We start from the raw sequence: 25,695 nt of genomic DNA on the forward strand, positions 1-25,695 counted from the left end.
CCCAATGCCTTGTACATAGCATTCAATCATCACAGCAACCCAGCCTTGCCTTGCACTCCAGCCACCAAGCCCACACATAAGGAACCAACAACTAAGCCACCAATGCCATGCACCCTCACATAAGGTCAGCACCACCTGCTGCTGCCCATTATCAAAATCCTTCTCTACCCACCATGGCTCTCCTCTGCCATGGCCTTAGGGCATCATGTGGAGCAAGGTGCCTCCACATGCTGCCCCTCATCACTGCTCATCGATCTAACTCAAAGAGGGAGACTGGGCAGGTCCCCCTCAAAGAGTCCTTAGGAGCATCACTAGTCAAGCATGAGGAGCTGGGAGTGTATTGAGAAAACATGAAGTCAAGTGATTGGCCCAATGCTGTCCAAGCACCCTCATTCCTCATGCCATCATCAACAAGTAAAACTCCTAACACCCCCACAAGTACAAGTTTTTATAAGATATAGGAGGGGCAAGTGTTGGGGTTTAAGTTTCCAGAACATCAAGAACATGGTATCAGAACATCAAAACATTATACCTTGCCCATAAAAAATAAAAATAAAAAGGAAAATTTGAGGGAAGATATTTTCACTTTTTTCTTCCAATAAACAAAAAAAAAAAAAAAAAAAAGGTTAACGGAGAAGATTCATTGAGGGAAAACTTCCATCAGTTTTTGTTTTAAAAATTTAAAAAGAGTTCAATAGTCTGGCAGAAGCGTTCTCCAATGTATTTTATGGCAGAATTGCACTTCCATGCGGACTCAACTTTGAGAACTATCTTCATGAACTCATAGACGAAATAACTTATGGCAAAACCTAAAAAATCAAAGACATATAATCATGTTGGAAATTTGAAATAGCAAACTGATGTCATCAAGTGCTCCACAAAATAGCGCAGCGAATTTGAACTTCACGTACATGTGATGCAAACCTGAAAATTTAAAGTCATATGCATTTTTACATGTATCTACTATCTAGTAGGTCTTAAACGGTTAAACCGACAGTCTCTCTATAGAGAAAAAAGAAGTAAATATTGGTTCTTAAACCTCTCAGCCTGCAATCCTAACCCTTCAAACTATAATTCCAACAAAGCCTTAGCCACCTTTGTTGCATGCGATTCCCATGCAACCTTCTGTTTCCTACAAACATCAGTAACCTCAGCAACTAATTAAAAGGGCATTAAGCCCTGGCCAAACTCATGATGTATATAAAGGCGGCTCTTTTTAATAGCATGAGAATTGAGTTGTGCCGCAATATTGAATAGAGAACAGTATAGAGCTAAGTCGTGCTTTGGATTTATAGAAAATTTTCTTATCACGTGCTTCGTGAGAGAGAGTTGTTTAGGTGTATTTGGGGTTTGAGTTTTGTGAGAGTGCCTGTGTGCTATGGTGCTACCGTTGTAACCTTGCTTTTATCTTTTGATCATGTAACCTGCCGCAGTATGAATCATCACATCAGAAATTAAATGGAAAAAAAATTAAAAAAACAACGACAAAATGAAGAAATAGCAAAGAGAGAGAAATTGCAGCACCCTCAATAGCATGCCTACCTGCCTCCCATTCAACATACCGAGTAAGATCATTCGCAACATTGGCATAGGCCTAATCATCCCATCAATACACAACCTCCAGTGTCTACTGGACCTAGTCATCAACAATATGGAAGGCCTCATGGTCCTCCTGGAGGTCCAAATAGGCACCAATCCTAAAGGAAACCAGAATGGGGGTTATAACCAAAATCGTGAGCCCCAAGTTGGAGGCTACGGTGGAGGGCCATATTCACCGCAAGGCAAATGAGCACCATATGTTGGGACTTGGGAGTGTTATGCCTCCTCCTGGTCAAAGAGGAGCTGCTAGTGGTTATGGAGGTTCAGCTGGTCGTAGAGGTCCAAACTCGATATATGGATGGTAACTGTGATTAACAGTATGGTGGTTGGCAGTAATAACAGTTGAGAACCAATGCTTGGAATGGGAAGAATATTTTGAGAGAATAGATATGATTTGGAGCTAGCAGTGTCTTATAGTGTAATTTTTTTGTGAAGTTAAAATGTTTTATATTAATTTGTTGTGAGATTTTCATATGACTTTGTTCCATTGGTGAGATGAAGTTGTACTGCTAGTAAAAACAATTGAAAAAAAAAATTATGACATTTCCCAATGGGTATTTCTTATACAGTATGAAATTGTCATTTGGTTGTCCCACTTCTAATTTATGATTTCTCCAATCTTTGGGTCCCATACCTATGATTTTTTTCCTTCTTAAAGTGAGGTGCAGTTTTCAGCTAAAAGTCTATTTAGAGATCCTAACTCAAAAGAGGGAAAAGAAGTAAATATATATTTTTTATATATATATACAAGATAAATATTTTACTCTAGCCTAATCTAAATGTAAATGTATGTGAAACTCTCTTCTGAAAACTTAAACCCTGACTCTTACCCCAACACTCAGCAAGTATTTATATTTATAGAGTAACTTCCACGTCAAGAGCATGCAGTAATAAAGAAGTAAATATGTTAATCCCTATATTTTGGAACCCATTACATTATGGGGTGCTTCAAGTTAATTGGATAGTAAATGTTGGTCATTGTACTTTTCTTTGTTTGGAAGAGGTACCACTCAGATTGAAAAATTGGTTCGAGAAAAAAGCAATATGAAATAAAATATATACTAAAAGCTTATTCAGCATGAATTTTATTCATAGTTGGATAGCTTTAAGCTAAGTACTTAAGTTTGCGTCATTTATTATGCCTCAAGCAATACACTTTCTAGAGCAAGGAATGGGTCACTCCATTCCATTCAGGTACATAAATATGCAACATGCATTATATTGACTTTAAAATTGCTCTTTAGTATGAATAGTGCTACGATTATAATATTTTCTGAACAATTTCACAACAAAGTCTAGATGGTAAACTATTAATGGTAAGTGAAAAAGTAATGCAAATGATGGGCCAAGATGGGAACCAATCAAAGCTTGCCAATTAGATTTTGTTATGAAATTTTCGTGAAAATATTCTACTTGTAGCTTTATTTAGTTATCATTCTCATTTCACAGCCTGATTTTTTGAATGAAAGACTTGCTATCCAATCCCTTGCTATAAAAACCTTCCTGGAATTCTGGCATCGTGAATTTACGGTAAAGAACTGGTTTATCAGGTGTCAATAATTCAGGTAATGGTCCAAAGTAATTAGTATCGCTCTCAGTCTCCAAGTTGAAAAATGCCACGACTGAGATACGTGGCTCTTTAGATGCCTTAGCCAAAACACGATGCTCCACGCTTACATATTTGTCGTTAGACATTATCTGTTAGAAAATAATTAAATAAAAAATTACAAAATTAGTGAGAACTGCACAAAACTTTCTAACATGTACGCAGAGAACATGACACAGCAAAAACACATGATGTAAGTGTTTTTATTGAATAACATGCACAAAATTCTATAAATAATGTTTAAATTTGAGGATTTCAAATTAAGGATTTGAAGAACAATTTCTTATTATAAATAAGAACACTTGTAATGTTACGGATTTAAAATGACATCTTACACTTAGTTATATTGAATCTATCAATAAATTTCATTCATAGTGGAGAAAAGTTTTTCATTTCATACTTTATTCGAGTTATTTAAACTAAAATTTAAAATCAAAATATTTCTCTTTAAATACGTTAATCCAAATGAAACAATACAATCAGGACAAACATAAATTATAGGAGCAACCATTTTCTTATAAATTACATCTTACGATAGTCATACACATGGAGTGACGTGAGACATATAAATAGTTACACACTAACTAATGTATTGTTATTATTATTGATGCCTTTATAAAACATAGTCTAATGCCCAGTTATATAGGATATTTTCCTATATTAGGATAACCAACCAAGGTCTAAATCCTCCCTTTGGTTATACCATTGAATTAGACTAAATTGTAAAACACATCTTAAAATTTGGGATCATTTTGATTTTGCCTCCTAATATTTCAAAATTTTGATATGCTTGCTTTAATTAGTTAGGGGATTGATTTGATTAACAACCCCTTCGTCCATCTTGTTATGATGTGTTTGTTAAGTAACACCTAAGTTTGCCACATATTTTATCTCATCCAATTAAATTTTAGAAGCGTGTTTTACAATTTAATCATTTTCTAACTTTTGATATGATTTATAGTAATAAAAGTAACATTACTTTTACATGAGTTTACTATTTTTACACTATTTCATTATGTATCAATCCATTTTTTGTAATATGAGAGGCTAGTTTTTCTCTCAAATCCCTTTTTGTTGTCCTTGTTTTTCAATAAAACGTGTTATTCAAGAAAAAAAAAATTCGCAACTTCTAGTATTAGTAGTAGTCCTGAAAAATATTGCGCCAAGGAAATTGTTTCTTTTTTTTTTCATAAGAAAATATGTTATACCTGAATGGTATCGCCAATGTTGATCGTCAATGCTCCAGGGATGGGCTCTACATCCACCCACTCATCATCATGCTTCACTTGCAACCCTCCCACCTGGTTCTGCAACAACACAGTCAACCCTGAGTCTGTGTGAGGTGTAAGCCCCACCGTCAGATCCGGCTGTGGACAATAAGGATAGTAGTGCCCCACAATCAGCTTAGTAACCAAAAACCCCAAGTCCTTAAACTTCTCAGCCCCCAAACCTAACCCTTCAGACAATAACTCCAACAAAGTCTCAGCCACCTTTTCTGAATGCAAATCCCATGCAAGCAACTCTTTCCTACAAACCTCAGGAATTTCCTTCTCCTCTGCACGCTTTTTCTCTGGGGACAACCAAACCGCGAGCGAGTCATGCCATGTTGCAGCGTTAGTTCGGTACAAGTCATAGTTGCTCGTGTATATTACCCCTTCCCTATCATGAGCACGGGTATAGAGTTTGGACTTGACCTCATGGGGTTGGTCATGGAAGGCTTTGATTGCGTTCATGGTTTCGTCTAGGACTGACAGAGGTATCCCATGGTTGATGACTTGGAAAAAGCCCCATGAGGAAGTGGCATCTCTGATTTGTTCCACAAGTTGGTGTCGTTTGGTGGGGATGTTGAAGTTGGAAAGGTCGATTAGTGGTATGGACTTTTTGGTGCATGTTTGAGTGGTGGGCTTTTTGAGGGTGGAGAGAGTCTCAGGTGGGTGAATGAACATATTGGGTATTGAGGTAATGCCAGAATCAACGAGGCCCTTGACACCCATCTTGGATTCGTCGAATTCCTTAACCTCTTTCACACGGTCATAGATGGGAGTAGCAATATGAGTAGCTGCCATTTTTTGTTCAGTGAAGACTGAAGTGTTTGAATGAATGTGTTTTGAGCAAAGGCTACGTACACAGATTTTTATTGTGTGCAGTATTTGCCTTGCTTGGTGCCGTATATATAATAAAGAATTATTGTCCGGATATAGAACATGATGAACAAGTATACACGCTGCCCCTCTCTCTCTCACATGTAGCCCATACATGATATAATTTTCCATATATCATTGTCCTTGTTGGTTTGAAATCAGGGTGCACTTGAATGAATGCATGGACAAGTCATCCACTACATTTCTTTTTGTGTCTCTTAAGGGATTAAACCTCATCTACATGTTCCTAACATTTTGTATGAATTTTTTTTTTTTTTTTTGGATAAAATAACATTTTCATCCTTAAACTTTTACAAAAGTTCGTTTTTTATCCTTAAACTTTCAAAAGTTTGTTTTTGATCCGTAAACTTTACAAAATGTTCTATTTTTCATCTTTCTGTTTATGTTTGTTAGTTTATGTCTACATGACCTAACATAGTGATGACATATTATCTGACTTGGACTAAACCATTTTATTTATAAATTTATTGACACGTGGCTCTAAACATGAAAACTCCAATGCTCCCATGGCCCTAACCCATCCCAGCCACACCTTAACCAGCAAGCCTCATCAATAACCAGAAATCGGCAAGTGCAAAACGGTGACCCCAACCACTCCGTTCACTTGCATTGAGGAGATGAAATGTTTGTCCTAAAGATTGTTGAAGCACCAAAAAGTGTGCTCAGAATTGCAAACCAATTAAAAACCAGATAAGAGAAACAATGGAAAGGATTTTTGACAGAGAAGAGAAGAGAAGCTCATCTTCCGGAAGAAAAGAAATGATTGACAATTCCAAAACTTAGAAAGAGAACTTGTAGGTCTATTATAATTTTAATTCATTTCACTTTAATCTCCATGTCCACCGCTTCAACTACAAAATACAAACCCATTAAGTTTACATGTATTGCCACACATATGGCTAGTCCTAATCAAGCGAAAGTTTTGAGTCCCAAACTACAATTGTATCTTGCTTTTGTTGCCAGCGTCGAGATCTCACCTGAGAGAAGAAAAGGTGCATTTGGCTGTGAGAACAGAGGACAGACGAATCATTGTGAGGGGTAAATTTGTCTAAAATATTTAATCCATGCGTGCAAATCATTGTGAGCCACATGTCCAAATGTTTTATAATTAAATGATTTGGTAAAAGTCAAATGTCAAGTCAACATTCCGTTAGATCATATAAGATATAAAGTAACTGATATAGATGAAAGGATGAAAAATAGAACATTTACAAAATTTAAGAATGAAAAACAAACTTTTAAAAGTTTAGGAATAAAAAACGAACTTTTGTAAAAGTTTAAAGACGAAAATGATATTTTACTCTTTTTTTATATATAAGCATTTTGAAGTAGAATAGAATCGTGATAGGGATTAGATTTTGTTCTAACTTAATGAAACCTTTAAATTAATAAGGAGATCCTCAAATCAACAAGGAAGCATATTGGAATCTACCAAAAAAATTAAAATCCTCAATTTTATTTTGTTAATTTCACTTTACATCTTGGAGATCTATTTAATGGCTCTAGAAAAATTATTTTACAAAATAGAATATTCCTAAACTAATTCTAATTGATACCCTATTAGATTTGTAATAGAACAATTTCCTCAACACAATATTTTCCTCGATGCAATTTTACAAATCACTTCATTCTAATTTTGTGTTTTCCTCTAGAGTCTCTTCAATAATTTCGTGCAAAATAGTATCTCGGTCTACAATCTCATCATCACACAACGTCTTCAAAATTTTCTTCTTCAAAAATTGGCTTGTTATCATTGAACCCTGAATTCACTTGATAATTGAATACCTAAAATCTTGTTTCTATCCATAATATATGAGTTTATTCCCTCATAATTTTGACTTGTACAAAACATAATTTCATCAAAATCAAAAGAAAAGGAATTGTTTACCTTCATCTTTTTCATTCTTGGCCATGAGAAAATTCTAGGCTTGCCCCCTTCGCATTCTGAAATACTCTATATCATTGCACTAATTTGCTACATCACAATAAAAAAATTTCCTATTACAAATTGCACCTTGAAATTAATATTCAGGGATCTTTCTACAAGCAAAATAATTTTCAAGATATACAAGATCTAAAGATCTATTCTGTGAAATCTTCTTTGTATGATACCCCATCAAAGTATATATGGAATATCATTAAAATTATGAAGGTGCAGGTTGATGGATCAATTATAAGCATAGTCTTTGACATGTATACCTCTACCATCATCACGATCACCTTTGTCTTTGAAACCAAGATTGATGAGCATATTGCAAATCTTATAGAATTCTCATTCCTACTTTGTTGATAAGTTTGGAGTGCATCCCAAAAGGATTGTACCCCCTAATCTCTTTCAACATGGTTGTTATGCTCCCCTTGGTTTTTTGTCATACCAAATCATTAAAAAGCACTAATATTACCTAACGCAAAACCAAAAAAATGCAGTAGGTTAGCTATTAGGATACTAACAAGCTCTAATACCAATAGACATAGAATACAAAGCGTAGTAGAGGCTAAATCTCATTCTTGCTTAACGAAATCCTTAAATCTATAAGAGAGCTCTTGAATATTGAAATCCACCGGAAATAATAAAAATATCATTTTTTTTTCTGTTTTACATCTTGGAAACCTATTTAAAGGTCACCAAAAAAAAAAACTTATTCTGCAAGTTAAAATATTTCTAAACTGATTCTCATCAATATCCTACCATAATAGAACACTAATTTTACTGTGAAAGCCTTAAAAACACCTAAAAACAAGAACACAAAACCCCAAAAATTAAAATAACGAAAATTACATAAATTTTTGAAAAATAACAAAGCATAAAAATTGAACGCATCTTTTGTCGTACCTATGTCACTTTTTGTAACAGTAACAGATACAAAAAATTCAAAATCTCATGGTTGATATGTCAATCTATATCTTGCTAGCTAGTGCAGTATTCTAACAGATCTCAATCCATCCTTGTCCATTGAGATGTTTGAAATCCAAGTGCCTTGAATAAAAGCATGGACGAATCATCCACCAACATTTGACTACATTTTTGGGTCTCTTAATGTATTAAACCTCTTCCATATATTTGTTTTTTTTTTTTTTTTAATAACTTTTTGTATGATTTTTTAAAACTCTTTATATCTAGTCCAATAAAAGGTACAGAAAGTTCAAAAGCACGCGGTTGATTCGCCAACCTATCTTGTCCATCCTTGTCCATTCTAGGTACACGACATTATTATCATTGTTGACATATCTATCAATAGTGAACTCAAATAAAAGTGAAATTTAAGTAAGAATAATTTTGCACTAATTACAAAAAATTATGTCCGTATTCCTAACTAGGTTCACAACATTATTCATCATTGTTAACATACTCTATTGTTATTGGTACATAATGAAAGTACATGGCAAGATGGAAATGAGCCATGTGAAAAGGATATGCATTAGCACGCAGGGGAGCTATTATGGTTCAGGATTTTACTATTTTTATGGAACCCCCATCTGATGTTGTATTTTTGCTTAGATTAGATTCTGTTGGAACAATGTATGATCGGTTTGTTGCCTCTAGTTCAAGGGCCTTTTAGTTGTTAATGCATTATCCTCTTTACTAAAAATAAAATAAAATAAATGAAAAGGATATGCTAATACACTTGCCAAGTTAGAAATAATTTACTTAAAGATTAAGTCAATGGCTTTGTAACTGAATTGACATCTTCTCATACACAGAGTGTTTGATGGTTTAGAAAGAAATGGTTCGAGTTGCGGGGTTAGAAGCATAGTATAATTATCTTTCAAAAAGAAAATTAAAGATTAAAGCCAAAGAAATGATAGATCATACTAACCTATTGGAAGTTTCAAGCCATCACGAGGAAGGAGAGGCAATGAGTACTTCAAGTGGTTAATTCAAGATTGAGATCCGGTGCAATTGCAACCATGCAATTATCTCATTTCCTAGACAAATTTTTTTTTTTTACATTTTTATCTTTTAATCTTTTTTTTTTTATATATAATGATTGAGATTGCTAGTTATTTTTTATAAATTATCTTTCAAAAAGAAAATTAAAGATTAAAGCCAAAGAAATGATAGATCATATTAACCTATTGAAAGTTTCAAGCCGTCACGAGGAATGAGAGGCAATGAGTACTTCGAGTGGTTAATTCAAGATTAAGATCTGGTGCAATTGCAACCATGCAATTATCTCATTTCCTAGACAATTTTTTTTTTTTTTTTACATTTCTGTCTTTTTACCTTTTTTTTTTTTTTTTTTTTAATGATTAAGATTGAAAGTTATTTTTTCTAACTTTCAATCTTGACCATTCATTACTATTGCACAAGGTGAAATACCTATCTCAATCCGTTAATTCAAGCAATTATCAGAGTATAAAATATGAAGGCACGTGCCAGACAGTCAAGGGTAATGAGCTAATCACCACGAACAGGTTAAAAGAGGCTATGAAGCCTCACTATTTGCAGCATATATGACAACGAAGATGCAATCAAGAAATGACACTAGGCATAAGGAACAAGCATGCATAAGACCAGTCAAAACCTCAAGAATAGATATAGGATTTACTCTGCAAGAAAGGACACACACAATAAACTAGAGCACTTATGAGATCAATTGTTTATTAGGTTTGATGCATTTATTCAGTTCTCTTGTTTAGTTCGAATAAGTTTAGTGTTAGGATAATTAAGTAGGCTCTTAAATCCTTTACATTTCTTATTATTTATTTTACTTTGAGGTGGCTTAATCTGGATCAGTTTGCTTTGAGAATGTGCACTTCATGTAGGCTTCAGCAAAAAAAAAAATAAAGTAGGCTTCATAACTTAGGTTTGGTAGAGTAGGCTTGATAAAGCAAACTTGATAACTTAGTCACTAAGTATTTTCTGGTATTCATTGTTAACTTGCACATTTTACAAAAATTCCTACTAAGTTAAGCATTTTCAATCCAAACCCTAGACCCTAGTTTTTAAAGTATGGCAAAAATCAGTTCGATCTAGTTTTGAACATTTTGAGATTCACTACGAGCAACTTGAAAATATAATAAAAAGACTCAAATTAATATAATAAATTCTAATCAAACAAATAGGTAGTAATATATTCACGTGAAAGTGAGACCCAAATGACAGTGATTTTACGTCAATCACTAAAAATCATATTTGTAAAAACAATTTAAAAATTATTGTGTGCCTATCTTACATAAAGAACCGAAGCACTATAATAAACAAGATTTTCTTAAGATGTCCTTTGGGGGGGGGGTGGGAGAAAGGGGGGGAACTCTGGATGGGAAATGAGATGAGACTATAGCATGCAAACAACACAAAAATAATAATAATATACATATATATATATATATCAGTTCATACACAAGCACACTGTGCTTTTTTGATAATCAACTAAGCACACTGCTAGTCCAAAGGGTTGGTGTAATTTTATTACAACAGATACAACATGAGTTACGGGAATCATAATCCACCAAATTACTTGGGTTACAGATATTTGCAAAATACAACAAAAGGACCATAGCATTTAAAGTGTACTTCTCAAAAAAAAAAAAAAAACTCCCAGTAATTATCATAAGAGAAGATCAGAGTCCATATATAACTCATCTATGACCAATTCAATACTATTTGGTTAAACATTTTCAAGGCGGCGCCTACCTATGTTGAATTTGGACTCTGGAAGCAAATGGTGGGAGTTGAAGGAATAATTTCAAAAGAAAGGTATATTTCTAGTCTAGAGTTTCAGCCTTTCAGGTATAGTCGTGATAATTGTGAGAGAATAGTCTTTCGGAACCTCCTATTAGATCCACATATATGACATTACCTACTCTCTTTAATCTATTGTTTCTATCTATATTCTACTTTGAATATCTCGAGAAAGAAATCGACTTTGAAGAACTTGCCGGAATTCAATAATGTCTTATAGTTTCAACAGCTATCCATTCCTCCATGTCTATACTTTATATGCGCATGTTACATCAGCAACTCATACACCAAAGTCTCGAAGGCCATTTTTCTGCTTACTATAATAGGGCATCAAAGGAAAAAAATAAAAATAAATAAATAAAAGGATAAAGAGACCTCTGTACTCAGTACTCATTTTTTATGAAATTTGTGCATACGAGAAAGTCTACATATACAAAAAATTGGACATCTGTTGACGTGGCAGATTATTAGTTATAGGTTAAAAATATATATATTTATATGTAAGTGATGACTTAAATGAAAATCATTGAAAACTTGCCAATTCAACCGGTATGGAAAAAGTTATCAAATTTTTTTGTGTATGTACACTGCATAATTTTTAGATTTTTCATTGTTGACAACCGACAACAAGCATTTTCTCAATGTTTTATATATGACATACATATGACGTGCTAGATAGTGGCGCTCCCATAGCTATATCAATGCACATGGCAATGTTGCAAGTTTCTAATTTGTGGACTTGACCGGTTGGACCCAGGGCCTATAGCATGGTAAAAGAAATTATTTTCAGCTTTGGTCCAGTTATTATTTATTGTACGAGATTATTAGTTGTAAAGAGTGTAATGTATGGTAACGCGTGCTTTGCCACTCTATCTGATGTTTTAAATTTTCAATGGCAATTTTTGAACCGAATTTATAGGTTCTTATCCAATATTAAATGAAGAAAAATGATTGTCGACTTCTATAATTGGAGACAGCAAACCATAATTTTCATAAACCGTAGTAGCATTTATGGAGCAACTACCCTGACATAATGGATATGGAAAGGTTAAAGAGACCTGTCATGTTTTTGTCCAACGGCCAACATCCTTTGCCACCAAAATGAAAATTGGGGAAACATATTCACTTTTCTTCCAATACACAAAAAAGTTATCGGAGAAATACATTGATGGAAAAATTTCCAACATTTTTTGCTTCAAAAATTAAAATGATTCCAATTGTCTAGCAGAAGCACATCCGAAAACATCAACTGCTCCATTTAATCATGTATATTCCATTTTTCCTATCACCCTTTATCCTAGCAACCCCCACCCCCCCTCTCCCACCATGGGCGCAGCGGCCTCTCAAAAAATTATGGAAAAGATTTAACTATCACAAGTGCTGTCCGATGTACCGTTTAGCAGACTTGCACTTCTATGTGGACTCTACTTTGAGAACTATCTTCATGAACTCATACACAAAATAACTTATGGCAGCTGATGGTAAAACCTGAAAATCAAAGACAGATAAAATCATGTTGGAAACTTGAAATAGTAAATTGATGTTATCAAGTGCTCCACAAGAAAGCAGTGAAATTGAACTTAACGTACATGTTATGCAAACCTGAAACTTTAAGTGGTGCATTTTAAAATGCACCTAGTAGGTCTTAACAGTTGAACCCATGGTCTCACCTTTCTGTAATGAGCATAAAGAGGTAAAGTACATTGACCTCCCATGGTTATGAGGTTGGAGGTAAGGAATTCTATTCAAAAGTGGGATGTAAGTAAGGCTTTAAATTCTAGGGTAGGCAGCCTGAGTGGAATTTAATATCAGAGGCTGGGATTCTAGTTTTTATTATTTGATAGGAATAGAAATTTTATAATGTAGATAATGTCAATCTCTTTAATGAAGTGATTGATTTGAGGGATAGACAGGCGTCATGAATAAAGCTCACCCAAAATTATCCTATCTGGATCAAGAAATTTCATGAATAACAAAAGAAGGATGAAGATGCCAGTGATAGCTCACCCAACAATTGTGTTTAGAGAGGTCCATGTATTTTTGCTGAATCCAGTCAGATTTACCCAAACTAACATGTTGAAAAGAAAGAAGATGCAAGGCCTTCTTGTAAGACCTATGGTGAACCACACAATGGCTCTACCGGGGGAGGGGGGGAATCAGAAAGATATATTCAGTTGCTTTCTTCAGTTCTTTGCTTCTTTCACCACCCCTATATTTCATACTAAATAAAGCTCCTCTACATAAACAATTTGTCCAAAGATGTAGAGACCATGAATATATTTAATTTGGATCTCTTTAAGTGCTCAAAAGTCATTTGTTTCACCTTGGGGAAGAAAACTTGAGAGAGGTGGGAAGGTAATCTAAGAAATTCTCACCATCTTAAACTTCATCTTTCAATAGCACTTATCATTGGCAGGACAATTACCAGTTGTGTGGCATACATGGATTGATAATGTGTAGAACATAAACAAAAAATGGAAAACTAGGCATCTATTTCAATTTTACGGTCTACTAAGCATTCATCCACCAAGTCATCATTACTCTAAGAACCAAAAATCCTTCAAGAAATAAAAGATTACCAAAGATCTGAACTGTACCTGCAATAAGCTGGGAATTAATCCTGCATAGAGAGCAGGAATACCTCCTTGCTCAACAATTTTGATGCAAGTTGCCATTGCACTTAACTGTGTTTCCTTCACTTGCATTTGAAGCTGTCTCCTCACAACTTCAAATGGATATGTAGCAGCTTCAGCACAAGCACCAGCAACTGCCCCATAAATTAATGTTCTAATTGGACCCAACTCCAGCTGTTCTAAAGCATTCAATTCCTGACCTTGTTTCATGTTTTGGATTCTTTTTCTCCCCTCTGGCGAATGCAGATATGCTGATTTTAATATATCATAAACACCATAGAACACTGCACCAGAAGGAGCCATGCTTAAAATAGAGGGTACTAAGCCCTTGTAAAGAGAAAAGAACCCTTCCGTTTGGATCATGTGGCGGAAAGTACCGATCACACCACCCAAGGCCTCCCCACCAGGTGCTACCATCTTTGTCCTGATCTGAAAACTTTAAAATTTTAGGATGTGATGTATGGATGATTTGTTTCCACAGGTGATTTCTATATAGCATTATTATCACTGCAGGAATTGTTTTAGATTAACAAAACAAAAACATTTACTAACTACTTAAACAATAATTTCTTGTATAGGTGAAGGTAATATTATCGAAAATTCTTATGGAGCCTGTCACATATCCCATCCAAACCAAATATCATTCTGTTAAAATTTACAAAACATGCGTACTATGAGCATACTGATATGTAAGGTGGCAGACTTCTATATAACATTGCCCAAGTTGGAGCCATAAGCTGAAACAAATCTAGAACCTGAGATCCTAAGATTACAGCATGAAACTTGTGTAAGACCGTTTTGAATCACAGAAATGATTATTTTTTGCAACAAAAGTAAGGTCCACTAATGACATCATATAATTACCTCATAGACTCACAAATGCAATGAAAACAAAATGGATTCATTTGAAGCAAAATATAAACACAATTGAATGATCTTATTTCAAGGACATCCAACTAAAAATAGATACCATATCCAACTCAACTAATATTTGCGAAAACATTAGTGCCATATGGTCTATTTGGCAAGTAAGTTAATGTACCCTAGGCATAGCTAAGGTTGTGCCCTTGCAAGTGATGTCCCAAGACTCCCAACACCCCCTCTAGCCCCTTTTTTCCATCTACTTGACTTTCGATTTCAATCATTTCATCTCATATCAAGTATGGACAGAAGTGGGATGACCTAGAAGAGCAACAGCGATGAGAAACAGAAACCTCTTTCCAAATTGACACACCATAATTGAAATCAATACAAGGAGAGAGCCTTGCTTAACCTTTTAGCCCATATGTTACGTTACATTACCCAAAATACAGTGATAGATAGAAACATATTTATGGCACTCTTTATTCTTGCACTAGCTTGGTACCCTAAACTTATTTTTTTGATAAGTAGTGCGCGCACCCTAGACTTTTAGGCAAACAATGACCTGCAGGAACAACAAAGGTGGATGCTCATGACTTGATCTTAAGATAAGAGAGCAGTAAAGGCAAAATATATGGTTTCAAATGGGGTTTTGGATTCTATATTTTCCTAAAGTAAAATTAAACTACATCATGATACATGGTTCTAATAGGTGGGGTCATGTATCAATGGTTTACTCCCCAAAAATGGGTCCAAAGGGCCCTACCTTGGTGAGATTCCACATCATCAAAAATAAAAAATAAAAATAAAAGTAAAAAATATCAGTATTAAGCATATAAGTATGAGACATATCAAGGGAATTCTTTTCTTTTTTACATGGAACCTCTGAGCCCACCTTTGGAGGAGCCAGGGCAAACTTTATATATTTTTAATGTTTTTCCTTAGTTTAAAAGTTTCAAATGTTCACCAGGCAAAAAATAAGATAAAAACAATAAATCATGCGATCAGAACTAACAAAGAGCTATCTTGCCACATACAGTGTCCATAGGTATGCAAAGCAAGGTGGCAGTAATTCCAGATGCAGCACCAGCAACAAACCTCTCAAAGTTTGTTGTTTCTTCATTCCCAGTCATTCTCATCAGTTGATTTCTGTATGTATCATAAGCGTAGAAATTGATAGCCTTAAAGGGTGCTGTGCGAAGAATATTGACAAAATTTCCTTTCCAAAAACCTTTCAACCCTTGTGAAGCCGCGATTGTCTGGATTAGCTCAAAAAGTTTCTTCTGTTCCCCACGAACCATATATTCCAGCTTTAATCTCTCTAGCGGGGCAACAAAGGTCCTGATACACCATCACATGAGCACACCCACAAAAAAAAAAAAAAAAAGGAATAAGCCAATTAAGAAGCACATCTACTACATACCAAAAGAACTATCAATTTTATTATGATAGGCTTACAAATTGACATGACAGTGAACGTTATTAGTACCACGTCAACAACATAAATGGAAAAATTTAGATGCAGTTTTGTAACCTCATAGGTGTTGTACATTATGTTACCCAATTAAACTCAACCATGTACAAACACTGTTATCTTTTTCTAGAGAATTAAATTCAACCATGTGGCTTATTGATCAATGCAGCCACATAATTTAATTTAATTGGAGAAACTAAGATACTACGACCCCTACGAAACGTAACTAAGTTTTGCCCATAAATATATTTCTTAAATCACTGTTTTTTTAAGATTTACTAACATATTAGTTTTTCGAGACAAATGGCATTACTAGTTGAGTTAACTTGAAAGCTCGTTTTGTGTTTAACAATTGTTGTATCAGTAGTAAAATTTAGTCCATGTTTTTTTCACATTGGATTTTCCCAATATAAGTATATCTTCATTTCAGTGCAATGATAAAAATTCAGGTTGACAGTTAGAGCAACGGAATTCAGATACCAACTAACTAGTAACTACTAAAACTGATCAAATAGAGCACTGAAAAAAGATTGAGACAGAGCAAACACCTAGAGACCATAGCAGCAACAGCACCAGACCAGAGATGCTTGGTGACATTGAAAGCACCTGACGATGATCCCCTAACCTTAACCTTAACCTTGTCTTCCTCTTTATTACACAACGACAACGACGACGTTTCGTGGTCCTCTTCCTCTTCTTCCTCCACCAAACTTTTATTATTCCCGTTTTGCCCCATGACTTCCACATCGGAGCCGCCCTTTATCGACAAGCCCACCGACAAGAACCCGCCCCGAAATCTCTTTCTTCTTAGCCTGACCGCCGCGTTGGTCTGGATAGTCCGGGAACCCGAATCGAAGAGTGAGACGAAGGAGGGAGGAATAGTTTGGTGGTCGAGGAATAAGCCGCCGAGTCCGAGACACGGATCGGAGGGCCCGGAATTGATTAGGAGGTGGGTGAGCCATCGATCTGGACCGTGCATTGGTACGGTAGCGGCGGCGGTGGTGGTGAGAGAGAGGTTGAGGTTTTGGGAGTTGAGTGGGTTGGTGGGAGTGGGGTTTGCGTATGGGTTTTAATAAGTGCATTGGGATTTTAAAAAAGAAAAGAAAAAATTGGGGGGTGTGGGGGGTGGGGGAGGCTTGAAGGGTAAGTGAGAGAGAGAGAGAATGGAATCGGAATGGGAATGAGATTTTGGTTTCCAATTCGACAGTGCCAGTTGCATCGCCCCACACCTACTCGCACAGGCATACGCATTTTTTGCATTCCAGTTGGAGTCTGATGATGCTTGCCGCTGTCTTTTTTGGCCTTTTTTGCTTCCTTTCCGCCATACCGTTTTGTTTCGGAAATGGGGTTCAAAAATGAGGAAGCCTTTTTATTTTCGGAAAATCGTATTCCATAACCGTTATATACTCAATTTTACATTATTTTTTTTTTCCTGATAAAGAACAATACATATTAGCATGTAATCTTATTTGGAACTCAAGTTTTTCCCTTATATATATATATATATATATATATATATATTTTAAGAAAATTCAGAAAGTTAGTTATTACTTTTTTTTTTCCTATCAAAAATACCTCTAAATTAATTAACCAACAACTTAAAGATAGAGTTAAAATAATAAATTGACAAAAGAAAGTTACTTATTGCTTTTTTTACTGTCAAAAATACCCCTACCTAAAACTTTTATATTGAAATGTTTTCCTATTTCTAATAAACTCTTATTTTTATATTGATTTAAATTCCTACTTCTACTCACTAACTCTCTACAAAATAGGATTACTCTTTTGTTAGTTTTAAAACTCCTCTAATCTATAAAACTCACCCCACGTTTTTTTTTTTTTTTTTTTTTTTTTGGTGATTAGAAAAAGTAGAAATCTCAAATTATAATAAATACAAATTATTAATCTTTATCCAAAAAATAAAAGAGCCTCACGCGCATGTTCAGAGGCTAGTATATATATATATTCTCAAGCTTTTCTTTATAGAACTCATACCTTAAAAACCCAAGTTTTAAATAAGGTCGTATAATTAATATGTTTTATTTCTAGCTACATAACTAATATGTTTGCAAAAACAATATTACGGACAAAAAAACTTAAGTTGTAATAGTGTGTACAATAAGAGTATATTTGGTAGACTGTAATAAATACTGCAATGTAATAATTATTCCTATAATTTGGATATTCTTTAGTTTGATTATGTTTTTATTAAAATGAATAGTCATTTCTTATAAATAGCAATTCTTCAAAATAAAGAATAATTATTCCTCTTTAAAAGGGTTGTTTTAGTTTTTCCTTAATAAATGCAATAATTTCAAAACCTAATATATTTCCAAATAAACAAACTTTTCATATGCATTTAACAATTATAAAAATAAAAAATCATAAAAAATAATACATCTCTCTCTTAAATTTAAAAAATAACAATTTTTAAGAATATATAATTGTATGAGTAAGATATTTCCTAAAATAAATCTTAAGTTTTATTCTAATGTTATAACTCACAACTAAACTTATAAATATGTTTAGTTATTACATTACAATACATTCTATTCCTAGTAATAAAGATTATAATTTCTGTTGTAATCCCTATTCAATGTACTAAACATACCCTAAGTATGTAACTATTATTATTTATTCATTTCTACTCTATTTGATTGTTTGAGTTTTATTTAGTTACCATCTTTTAAAAAATATATAAAAAAAAATTAAAAAAGACACCTCTCTGTAAAGAATAATCTTATGAACAAGTTTCACTTTTTTTTGCAAGAGATTTAATGTACTTCAAATTTTTGTTTTGGGAGTTATAATGAGAATTCTCTTTGTTTTAAAAATTTGCAAATTTTTTAAACAAATACTTGTGTACTGTTTCTTTTTGTTTTGGAGAAACGTATACTGATTCTATAGTGAAGAAAAAGTTCTACCAAGTAAACATTTTTCTCCACGATAAGTGTTTTGCAAACCTCTCAATTTTGAACCACATTGAATACACAATTCTTATAAAGAAAATGTTCAAAATATTGTAGGTTAGTCCATCAATGATATAGCATGTTTACTTATTGGTGAAAATATCATTTTGGTTTTTATATTTTGGGATCATTGACAATTTGATTAAAAACAATTAATGCAATCACCTTCAGATTGTAAGGCTTCATAATCAAATGACTTGAGAGAGAAAGGGCTTCGACTTCTTCAAATGCAGTCATTAGTTCAGTGGCCTCTCACATCGGATCACCATGAAATTAATTACTAAAAGGTGAGTATTTCAACACAATTTCAATATTCTATTTCTATTTCTATTTCTATGAGGTTAAAAAAAAAAAATTGAATAAAACTCTAAAAGATCGATTGATTCCATATAAGTGGTCTCCCCCATCAAATGTGATTTTAAAAAGGAAAAAAAAAAAATACACAAGAAAGCGAAAAAGGAAAAACAAAATAAACAAATTGGGATTTTCCTTATTAAATTGCCAAATCCTTAGGCCTTCAGGTACACTTTACAATTACATCCTCTCCTATCTTTTATCTTTTTATTAAAAGAATGGAAATAGTGGTCGAGATTTTATCTTTAATCCAAAAAGAGAATTAGAGAATTATGCTTTCAGCTGCTATGCAACTTGTTTGAGGAATAAATATGTTCCTCTCCCTTTTCGATATCCCTTTTCGATAAACATTACCTAACATTAACACTGGACAGAAACTCTAAAAATGATTAGGAAAAAAAAAATATTATTATTATTGTGGGGAGGATTTTGTTCCACGCCCCGCAAGCTTATTGTCTTCTTTGGGGAGCCAAGCCTACAAGGTTTTGATTCTCGGCCCTGAGTATGGAAGTCCAGGATTTTCTCCTTAGTCCAAGAGCTCATGTGTAGTAGTGGTAGAGGCGTGCCTTGCACTTCGATGTTGGCAACAAAACCATGCGGATGCAAAAGGGTGTCAAGCCTCAAAGAGGTGAAAATCCCGAAACTGGAGATGGGCACTGCCCTCAAAAGAGGCCTTTTTGTGGGGGGAGGATTTTGTTCCACGCCCCGTAAGCTTATTGTCCTCTTTGGGGAGCCAAGCCCGCAAGGTTTTGGTTCTCGACCCCGAGTATGTGTAGTAGTGGTATACTCATGGTTGCTCCAAGAGCTTATAAGCCATGAGTGGGGCGCATCTCCAACCGATGTGGGACAAAGGTGTCAAGCCAAAATGGCTACAAGGCAAAGCCCTTGGCTTGAGGTGAAAATCCTAGACTTCCATACTTGGGGCCGAGAATCAAAACCTTGCGGGCTTGACTCCCTAAAGAGGACAATAACTTACGAGGCGTGGAACAAAATCCTCCCCCAGAATTATAGTTATTAATCTATTTTGGGTAAAGCTAGCAATCACATAGATACTAAAGCTATCAGAGTTTACACAAACTTTCCAACAAATATTGTTGATAATTAATTTATCGAAGGTAAGCTACCAATCTTTTTATGTTCAGATGGTACGTATGTAATTTGTATCGATCTCTTTAATGATGACAAAAAATCTATTGTACTTAATCTGTTTTGTTCCGCATGAATTTTTCTTATTGATGATGACAGATTTTGCTTGCTCCATTTCGTCCTGAATTTCTAAATATATGTTTTTATTTAACAAAATTTTTTTAAGAATGATTTAATAACTAATTTATATATATAATTTAAATTTTTTCACATATTTTGTTTATAATTTATTTTTTTGTGCATATTCTATTATTATCTCCAAATCACTTTTATCTCTTCAATTTCTTTTTCATTTGTACCTCGGCATTGTCAAAATCATCAAATACCCCCAACCAACCCGCCCCAAATTGCCCCACTCTTGTCCTAAATGGGTTCCCCGGTCCGAACCCGATCCGATCTCACCTCATCCATATGTTTTCTCAATGGAAGGGGTACAAATTTGATCCATGGGTGGGTAACTATCTTTAACGTTCGTTTCTAGTTTGAATGGACCCATAACATAAGCCCAAAGTCCAGCCTTTACAATTGTGGTTAACTGGTTATTTCCTTTTAGAATGAGAAGCCCATGAACTGCTGACCCGTATAATCCCATACAAGCCCACTCGCACTAGCAACTCAAGTCCCCAAGAGTCCAGGACTAACGACTAGTTAGGTAGTTTTTTTTTTTTTTTTTTTTTTTTTTTTTTTTTTTTTTTTTTTTTTTTTTTTGTGATTTTAGTAACAACTAATTGTGTGCATTTTGAAACATTTTGTAAGAAATTTTTTATTTTTTTCTATAGTAGACTTAATAGTTATTATGTGTTACAGTATTTGGGAAATATGTATTGCTAGAGTAAATTAATAAATATTCGATTATTTTGACTAATTTAAGTGTATAAATTTTTTTAATATTCTTTACAGTATATTACTAAATTTTATTTTATCTTTTTATTTTCAAGTATTGCAAAAACAATTCAATTTGAGTAAGAATGTCATATTCCAAATCAATATTTCAATATTGATCTTTAAAAAATCATACAATTTTATTTTATATAAATAATTAGTGTACCATCTATAAGTAATTAATGCATGAAAATAAATACTTTTATTCTATTTATATTTGAGAGTGTTTCAAAATATAACATTTACTCCTAGTAATAACTCTTTATTATCAAACCAAGATACCTATTGCTTTTTAGTGTAGGTGAGGATTGAACTCCAAATCTCTTATTTAATCATAAGAGATTTTATTAGTTGAGCTAACTAAAACTCACTACTCTGTTAATACTTTGTTTAATTATGTTGCACAAATTTAGGCTATGACAGTATTGGTTCCACAAATACGTATATTAAAAGGATGAGAAATGTACATAACAGTATGTTGTTAATATTCATGTAACTAAAAATATGAACATATTAGTTAATGAATTCACAACTATTTTTTTATTTCAACTAATATTTTAAGCACATAAGTTTTTATAATTTTATTATTATTTTTTATCTATAATAAGTGTGGGGACCGTTCGATCAATAGGCCCATAGGGTTCGGAATTGATTCAGGATTGTTGGGCCCGTGGCCCATCCGAGGATGTGTATCCGTCCGAGGACACCATACTCCTCGGCAGTATGCGTTCGAGGACGATCGCGACGTGGTCTTATTGCAACCAGATCTCAGAATTAGGTCACCGTAAAGGATAGAGTAACCGACTAAGGATGAAAGAGATAAGACAAACAAATATCTGTAACTACAGCTGCCTCCGCATTAATGACCTCTCAACCAACTCTCTGGCCGCATTAATGTGGAGGTGATACCTGAACAGTAAAAAAGCAGTCTTACAGCTGCCCATAGGAAGTTCCAAGAGGTGCCAGATGAGACAGAAAGAAATCCTCCGGACCCAACCTACACGTGTGCGGTAAGGATGGAGCGCAAAGGGGAGTATATAAACTAAAAGAAGAGCATGAAGAAAAGGGGATCAAAACAGAAAAAGATAGGAGAAAAAGAGAGATAAACAGAAAAAGAAGAAAGTAAGAGTAGAGAAAAAGAATTATACTGGTTACTAAAGAAAACGTTCGTTGTACCAACTTTAGAGCTTGAACGTGCTTGAGAATGAATCTTTTTATGAGGGATCACAGTTAACCTAGTTCTTTACACCCACGCTCTACAAATCATATTGTCTGGGCCTTTTTACGTGCGAACCCAATATTGTTTAGGTTCGTTACAAAATCGTGTCCTTACAATAAGTATTCCAATAAATAGTTTCTTGTATAAATTTTATAAAAAAATAACCATATCAATTAACAATTTTTTTTTTTAAAATAGTTAGACATCATCTATAGACTATAGATAATTAATTAATAGGAATAAATAAATTTATCTCATTAATGTATGGAAAGTAATTAATATATTGACATAAATGCATTGTTTTGATGAGGTGAAATTTTAAATAAATAGAATGGTAAAATATTATTTTGGTTCCTAAACTTTACTAAAACTTTGTTTTCATCCCTAAACTTTTAAAAGTTCTTTTTCCATCCCTAAAATATGTAAATATTTTTTTGGTCAATAGTTCAGACTTTAGAGACAAAAATAAGGATGAAAAAATAACTTTTTTCAATAGTTTTTATTTATTTATTAAGTTTAAGAATAGAAAGTAAAACATTTTCACTAGTTTAGGGAAGAAAAATGAACTTTTCAATAGTTTATGAATGAAAAAAAAATTAAGTTTAGGAATTTAAAAAAAAAAAAAAAACTTTTGGTAAAGTTTGAGGACAAAAATAATATTTTAGCCTAGATAGAATTCTCATTTCTTCTCCAGAAATATGCCACTTAACATTACCTTAGGCTGCTATTTACTTTTCAAAAACCCCAAAAAAGAAAAAAAAAAAAAATCAAAGTTCCTTTTCAAATACTTTTTTTTTTTATTAACTCAACCCTATTTGCTTTTCGAGAAACCATAAAATAAAAATAAAAAATCCAAAGTTCCTTTTCACATAGAAGTAATATGTGTGTGTTTTTTTTATAATAATCACGAATAAATTTAAAGTTGTATGCACACATACATTTATTATGAATTTAATCACGCGTAAATAAAACCTAATTTGGATATTCATTTCATGTTATCAAAGCATATAAAAGACCAATCGATTTTCTATATCAATTTTAACGTGAAATATTGGAGAAAATTAAAACTCAACAAATTATCCTTAAAATGTAATATTAGGGTCATAGTTGTTAAAATCATAATTTGGATTGCAGAATCCTATAGATCCTAGAAAATATTATGTTCTTTTAAAAAATGAGTAAAGATCTTAGGAATTTTTAAATAAAATCAGCTTGCTTTAGAAGTAAGGTTGAAGTTGCAGATAAGAGCATCCACATTGTTCTCGACCTAGGGTTTCTCTTTTGCCCTAGACTGTAGTATCTCTAGTTCCCTTTCTCGTAGAGAAAGACGGCTGTCCCTATAGCATCTCGGGTGCTAGTAGGGTTTTAGTGTAGTTTTTTTCATCTTGTTCGTGTCTACTCTCGAGGGTGGGTATGGAGGAGTTAACTAGGAAGTGTGATGGACTGACTTTATCGGCAAAGGAAGGAGAAAGGGTGGTGCTGCCGAAAAAATTAACAAAGGCAGAGAATATGTTGGCTGCGAAGTTTCTAACAAAGAGAGCCCTGAATGTGGAAGCAGTGGCACGCACGTTTCGTCAGTTGTGGAGAACAAAAGAGAGTTTCTATGTGAGTAACGCCAGGAATAATGTCCTACTTTTTGAGTTTAATCTAGATATCAACACCGAAAAGGTTTTACAAGGCGAGCCGTGGTCGTTTGATAGGCATTTAGTGATTCTACAGAGGTTTAATGGTAGCAAGGCCATAAAAGATCTGGAGTTTAGAGTCTGTGCTTTTTGGGTTCAGATTCATGATCTTCCCTTTAAGTTCATGACTCCGGAGATGACAGAGTTTATTGGCGAAACTATTGGACCCGTTATCAAGTCCAATGATTCAATGGAGATGAAAGGAGGTACCTTTATGAGGGTTAAGGTTATGGTTGATGTTACCCGACCTCTCTGTCAAGGAAGAAGAATCTGCTTTAATGAGGAGGCTGAAGGGTGGGTGGCTCTCCAATATGAGCCGTTGCCAATATTTGTTTCTGGTGTGGAATGTTATCGCACGACGACAAGAACTATGAAGTATGGTTGAAAAGCAAAGGTTCCCTTTCCGTGAAGCATCAATAGTACCGGCATTGGATACGGGCATCTATTTAGCCCAATGCGCCGTCAATACGTTGAAGTGAAGGGTTATGAGCAAAAGGGTGCTCAGTTGTCATATAGGGCTAGGCAGTCAGCAAGTATGAATCAATTGATGACACAGGGAATTCATTCGAGGTCAACAGGGGAGAATGAATCGGAGACAATGATGCCAGAAGGGCAGGGATGCATGGCGGTGGTGAAGGCGAGTTCTCCGGAGCGCACTAATGCAGTGGAGTGCAATTCCGGTTTCAACAGAAACTCAAACCTGAATAAAACAGCTGCAAATTTTGAGGCACTGTTAGAGGATATTGATAAGGAGTTGTCGCGTGATGGGAAGGAATTGAATCCAGTTGTCATGGAGATCATGAAGGAAATTAAAGGAGATAACACAACAATAGTGGATAATGACAAAGCTATTTTGTCCAGGGAAAGTGTGGGCACGTGCCTAAAGCTAGAAGAATTTTAGGTGTCCAATCCAACTGTTAATGGAGGGGGTAATGGGAGCTTCACAATGGGCTGGGCTAAACCTAAGATCAAGAATAAGGGTTCAAAAAAACCAAAAGAGGTAGGAGGAGGGAGTATGACAGTGGGGAGGCTAGATGGTAGTGGACAAGAAGCAAGCAAAGAGTTGAAAAAAGGGTGTTGGACCAGACTACTCAACAGACCACCTACGGCTGGAGATCAAGATATGGGTGAGACTGATGTAAGGCCTAAAAGGAAATTTTCTACAGTGAATAATCTATTTGGTGAGAGAAGCGACCAGGAAAAGAAGATGAAATTGGAAGAGGAGACTAGAACTTTGGGTTCTTTCTTTGCAACACATCTAGGAGCGGCGGAGGTTGCCAAGCAACCCCGCCGAGCCCAATGATTCTTTTAAGCTGGAACTGTCGAGGGTTTGGGAACCCTCAGACAGTTAGTGCCTTGAAGAAGGTTATTAGGTTAGAGAAGCCCAAAATTATTTTCTTAATGGAAACAAAATCAGATGTA

At 34.4% G+C, this 25,695-nt stretch overlaps 3 protein-coding genes across 3 annotated transcripts; 1 reads left to right on the forward strand and 2 right to left on the reverse strand.

Moving 5' to 3' along the window:
* Positions 1-2,682: 2,682 nt before the first annotated feature.
* On the reverse strand, positions 2,683-5,429 carry LOC115995291 (1-aminocyclopropane-1-carboxylate oxidase homolog 4-like). Its single transcript, XM_031119797.1, has 2 exons — positions 4,414-5,429; positions 2,683-3,297 (listed from the first exon to the last, which is right to left on the reverse strand). The coding sequence occupies exons 1-2, from the start codon at positions 5,269-5,271 to the stop codon at positions 3,043-3,045; spliced, it is 1,113 nt and encodes a 370-aa protein (XP_030975657.1). The 5' UTR covers positions 5,272-5,429; the 3' UTR covers positions 2,683-3,042.
* Positions 5,430-12,239: 6,810 nt separating this feature from the next.
* LOC115950687 (probable mitochondrial adenine nucleotide transporter BTL3) lies at positions 12,240-17,374 on the reverse strand. Its single transcript, XM_031067914.1, has 4 exons — positions 16,570-17,374; positions 15,585-15,888; positions 13,651-14,115; positions 12,240-12,541 (listed from the first exon to the last, which is right to left on the reverse strand). The coding sequence occupies exons 1-4, from the start codon at positions 16,998-17,000 to the stop codon at positions 12,467-12,469; spliced, it is 1,275 nt and encodes a 424-aa protein (XP_030923774.1). The 5' UTR covers positions 17,001-17,374; the 3' UTR covers positions 12,240-12,466.
* A 6,630-nt stretch (positions 17,375-24,004) lies between these two features.
* Positions 24,005-24,658, forward strand: LOC115950424. The gene has a single exon (XM_031067623.1). The coding sequence runs from the start codon at positions 24,005-24,007 to the stop codon at positions 24,656-24,658; it is 654 nt and encodes a 217-aa protein (XP_030923483.1).
* Positions 24,659-25,695: the final 1,037 nt, after the last annotated feature.

This window comes from Quercus lobata, chromosome 6 (genome assembly GCF_001633185.2).
Source record: "Quercus lobata isolate SW786 chromosome 6, ValleyOak3.0 Primary Assembly, whole genome shotgun sequence".
NCBI classification, from domain to species: domain Eukaryota; kingdom Viridiplantae; phylum Streptophyta; class Magnoliopsida; order Fagales; family Fagaceae; genus Quercus; species Quercus lobata.